This window comes from Olea europaea, chromosome 3 (assembly GCF_002742605.1).
Source record: "Olea europaea var. sylvestris chromosome 3, O_europaea_v1, whole genome shotgun sequence".
Lineage (NCBI taxonomy): Eukaryota > Viridiplantae > Streptophyta > Magnoliopsida > Lamiales > Oleaceae > Olea > Olea europaea.
The window spans coordinates 11,459,041-11,464,233 of NC_036239.1; the positions used below are offsets into that span (position 1 = coordinate 11,459,041).

The window sequence follows — 5,193 nt, forward strand, 5'->3', positions numbered from 1 at the left end:
AATGAAATACGTCTACTTTCTTTTAACACTTCATTTTTACATGTTTTTATTGAAGTCTCTAAAATAAATTTATAAGATTGAGAAATTTTTTGGTGTGGGCAATTGCACCATCCTACGTGGTGCGATCACCCAATACGGAGCTCCCACTTATCAGGTAGGCCATCATAGTTCACTACGTAGATGTTGCGATTGTCCCATCAATGATTTTCTCCTATTTGAGTTCCATTAGGCCCCAATTTTGAGGAAATAAAAATGAGTGAAATAATATTTTTTTGGAAAATTAGTGGTTGAAAAAAGAAGGAAAAATTTTCGATTTACATATAATATTATTTTATTAAAACTTGTATGGTTAAAAATAGAGGAGAGAAAAATAAAATGTAATAAAATTGAAATTAATAGGACCAACTAAATTTATAACATATTTTTCTCTTCTTTTTTTTTAATTACACATTTTTAATAAAATAATATTATATATAAATAAAAAATATTATCTTCATTTTCAATCACACGGTCGAATGGACATTGTTCCCAAAATTATAACCAAACGGATATAATCATATAACTATCACCTCTGTTGTTTGAATAACCTAAACCAGAACCTAAACGGCTAAACCTAAAACCTCAAATCCAGGGGGGAGAGGTAGAAAATTCGAATCCCAATCTATTTAGAATACCATCGGCATAGTATAATTGGTCGATTCTTCTATCTGAGGAGGGCCAATCTTTTGTTAAATGCTTTGTTTCACTCACATGTCTTCTTCAATACTCTCTGTTTTCTCTGGAAACTTTTCGATTAAGTTTCCTCATCAATCCTTAATTTTTCTTATACACTTTCTTCTTTATTTTTTACCCTAAAGATTTTTATCCCAAGTTTGAGAAGTTCTTGCATTTACTTTCCAACATGAGTGACCCCTCCCAGGTTAGTGAATTCTTTGATTTTTTTTTTGTTGAGTTCATCTATTTTCCATTGTGGATTTGATTTGTAATGATTTTTTAGTTCTTTGTAGTGGATAAGGTGATCTGTTTTACACTAGGTATGTTGAGAAAGAAAGTTAGAGGCTTTTTTGGTTTTCTTGCTAATCTTTATTCAAACGTTGTATAAATTATGCAGATTTAGCTGTTTTGACTTATATAATTTGCTTATTTTTATGGCGCTTAATTGAAAAATAAGAATTTTGACGTGTGGGCTTCTAGTGTTTGTTGGTTATGTGAGATAAAAGATTCAATCCCCCCCCCCCCCCCCCCCCGCGGGGGGGGGGACGAATCCCAATCTATTTAGAATACCATCGGCATAGTATAATTGGTCGATTCTTCTATCTGAGGAGGGCCAATCTTTTGTTAAATGCTTTGTTTCACTCACATGTCTTCTTCAATACTCTCTGTTTTCTCTGGAAACTTTTCGATTAAGTTTCCTCATCAATCCTTAATTTTTCTTATACACTTTCTTCTTTATTTTTTACCCTAAAGATTTTTATCCCAAGTTTGAGAAGTTCTTGCATTTACTTTCCAACATGAGTGACCCCTCCCAGGTTAGTGAATTCTTTGATTTTTTTTTTGTTGAGTTCATCTATTTTCCATTGTGGATTTGATTTGTAATGATTTTTTAGTTCTTTGTAGTGGATAAGGTGATCTGTTTTACACTAGGTATGTTGAGAAAGAAAGTTAGAGGCTTTTTTGGTTTTCTTGCTAATCTTTATTCAAACGTTGTATAAATTATGCAGATTTAGCTGTTTTGACTTATATAATTTGCTTATTTTTATGGCGCTTAATTGAAAAATAAGAATTTTGACGTGTGGGCTTCTAGTGTTTGTTGGTTATGTGAGATAAAAGATTCAATCCCCCCCCCCCTCTCTCGGCGGTGAAGATGAAATGCTACACTCGTGATTTTTCCCCAGTTATATGGAAACACTTTCATATTTTGGAGTGCTACTGTTCAAGGTAAAAAAATTACACTTTCGAGTTAGGTTGGCCTTTTGCACGAGCAAACGAGAAAAGGGTGTTTCTAGTAGTTGGATGAAGTTACTCTGTTTAGGATACAAACTATGTCATTGTCTAACAATGTACCCGTGTGCTGATGTCACTAACATTGAGACGTTCACAAATTGCTCATGTTTCAAGTGCTGAAAGCTTTTGGCATTATTGTTCGTCACTAAGAGACAATTTGCATTCTATTATCACTATAAGAATAAGCTCCTTTTAAAGAAAGATAATTGTGTCCATTTAAGAATCAGTTAAAATTATGACAGTGACTGCATGTTTCACTATTTTGAAGTGCTGAATATGCGGCTTCCTTCACATCTGCAGGTGTTATTGTTTGGGTCATTCACAGGAGATGAAACTAGGTCTTTGCTGAATCAGAATTCTACCTGTTCAGAAAGGCCAGTGGGAAATGCAGAACTGCAAGTCAGTTCCCGAAAGCTGGTGCCTGAATTGACTTTCCGTAATTTTAACGGCATATCTAACATACAGTTTGGTTTCCCAAATGGACCTGAAGAAGGTTCACATCCCTCTGAAAGTTCAAATTTCTCTGACATCCAAAAAGGAAATGAAGGCTTGACTACAAAATTAGCAGAAGATAAAGTATCTAAAGATCTAAAAGAAAATGGAACTATTGGGAAATCCATTCATTCTTGTTGTAATGGAAATGAGGTAGTAATCGATGACATCACCTTTACAGGATTACGTGTATCTGAGAATGAGAATGGGACAAGAAAATCCCGTAGTTCAATATTGAAAGATGAAGAGCCCCATTGGAAGTTGAAAGGGATTGCTAACAATTCCTCAGTCGAAGCTCAATCCGAGGCCCATTTTAAGGTGGATGGACCTGTTGTAGGTGTGAGAGATTTACTACCTCGAGGCTTAATCAACTCTGGAAATTTATGCTTCCTTAATGCAACATTACAAGCACTTTTGTCCTGTTCTCCATTTGTTCAACTTCTACAGCAACTAAGAAATCGTAATATTCCAAAGGTTTGATCTTTGTCACGTGTTTAGCCTTTTTCAATGTACCAAATTACAGTCTGCAAATGGCATATATTGTCCACATTTTAATCTTTGGAAATCCTACTCTTAAAAGAATCATTTGATCTTCTATTTAGGTCGGCTATCCAACATTAACTGCATTTGCCGAGTTCATTGGTGACTTTGACGTGCCTAAGGGTTCCAGGATGGACAGGAAAGATGATACTATTGTTCTTGAAATGGGCACTTCGATCCGTCCCATGATGTTCGAACTTGTGCTGAAGAACTTTACTCCTGATGTGGCCAGCAGCATTTCAGGAAGGCCAAGGTCTGTTGATCCTTATTTGTTGTGCTTTTCTGAGTAACTCTGTTGACAGTTCTCTGCGACTTGCTGTTAATTTTATCAAAAAGTTACCTTTTAAAATACCTGCTAGGATGTACCGACACCCTTACTGCCCTGATCAGTTGGTGTCCAACACTAACACATATCGGAAATGCCTGATGGCATGTCCAAATTATTTTAGATTTTGTAAAGTTAAAGATGTTTTTTGACACGCTGGGATATATATTTACATTGTCGACTAACAAGAATTAACAAAAATAAATTCACTTTAATGTATAAAAAATTGAAAATGAAAAAAATTATTTTAACGAGCGTGGCAGGGATGTTTCGTATCAGTATTTTTTTATTTTTGAAAAATTGTTTGTGGGCGTGTTAGTGTTGGTGCTCCCTTTATACCATGCAATGTTCCTTTTTATGTCTATGTTTCTGCATTGAGTTTACATGGAATTTAAGAGGGTGAAGCTATATGTGTATCCATGTATCTGGAAGAAGTAATTGACACAGTTGTTATTCTATGTAGCTTTGTCTTTGTGTAGTTCTCATTTTGTTGGGGTATGGGCATCATCTATGTTTACATTTCTTCACAGACAAGAAGATGCACAAGAATTTTTAAGTTTCATCATGCATCAAATGCATGATGAATTGCTGAAGCTTGAGGGCCAACATAACTTGAATGGGAAAAAATCATCTCTTGTTTCTACAGCTGAGGATGATGAGTGGGAGACAGTTGGCCCGAAGAATAAATCTGCTGTTACAAGAACACAAAATTTTGCTCCCTCAGAGCTCAGTTCAATTTTTGGGGGACAATTGCGAAGCATAGTCAAGGCAAGAGGTAGAGCAATATGGAAACTGAAAGACTTCATTTTCTCCATATTTTGTGAAGCTAGCCTGCATTCATGTTTGACATGTGAATGCTGCAATATTATATTTACATGATTGATAGTGGCATGCTAAAAATCAATTTGAATGATTATATGCAAAGATGGGTAATACATCTTAAGCATATGTATTTTAGCATAAACTTGTGTGTGGAACCTACTTTTCTGAAACTCTGCATCTTTTGAGCATATTCTTGTGCCAGTATTTGCTCTAAGTTTCTTAGCATTTTTGTTCTTGTATTTGGGGATGGGGGTGAGGTGTTCAACGGTTCCACTTTTTTTTTTCCGTCTGTTTTTTGTTTGTTTCTCAATTATATTAATTGAAGGAGTAGAGTACAATGTAGGACTTTAGTGGTTAGAAAGATCAACACAACGTGTCTGCAAATAAAATGTTCCCCTTTGTAAATCTCATAATGATGTCCCATGAAACGTTTCAAAAGTCTTACGTATAAATTAACCTGTAAATCTATCTCTTCCCCAAAGTTGATTGGTGTGAACAATCTTAGGGATTGAACAATCTAGGGGATGTCATTGAGGAAACCCACTTTCTAGTGTGCTCTTCAGTTTCCAAAATCTGCTGCTGTTAAATGAGGCCAGGTTTTTCCCTCTCCGGTGATGCAACCTGTGGATAGCTATTCTCCTATTCCATTGGGCTCAAACCTTTTAAAATTGATGGAAGGCAGATCAAGCAGAGACTGACCCCCCTTCCATTTCATTTAAATTTTTTTTCCCATTTCTGCCAACCAATTGAAGTACCTGCTGGTCGTTGGATGTGTTTACACACTTCCTTTAGCTTCTCCTGAAGACATCTAGGTTCAGATATTGTATTTGAGGCCTTACTATCTATAAGGAAAAAAATAATAAAATAAAAAATAATAAAATTCTAAGTTGTCCCAGGAACTAATGTCCACAATTTATCACAAAAACTCATTTGAACCTAAAAGATGCTTTTGCCATATCCGAAATTCTTTTGAGATCCCCCCCCCCCCCCCCCCCCCCCCCCCCCCCCCC

The 5,193-nt window shown here is 35.7% G+C and overlaps 1 protein-coding gene across 2 annotated transcripts in view; it reads left to right on the top strand.

Annotated features, from left to right (window-relative positions):
* The first annotated feature begins 531 nt into the window (after window positions 1-531).
* Window positions 532-5,193, top strand: part of LOC111386142 (ubiquitin carboxyl-terminal hydrolase 24-like) — a 9,132-nt gene continuing 4,470 nt past the window's right edge. The window contains exons 1-4 of one of the 2 annotated variants that reach the window (XM_023010605.1): window positions 532-919; window positions 2,305-2,970; window positions 3,099-3,289; window positions 3,892-4,136. In XM_023010605.1, coding sequence (XP_022866373.1) covers window positions 902-919; window positions 2,305-2,970; window positions 3,099-3,289; window positions 3,892-4,136 — 1,120 coding nt within the window. In that variant the 5' untranslated portion in view covers window positions 532-901. Of the gene's footprint in view, window positions 920-1,266; window positions 1,530-2,304; window positions 2,971-3,098; window positions 3,290-3,891; window positions 4,137-5,193 lie in introns of those variants that run through there. The other variant, XM_023010599.1, reaches the window with a different exon arrangement.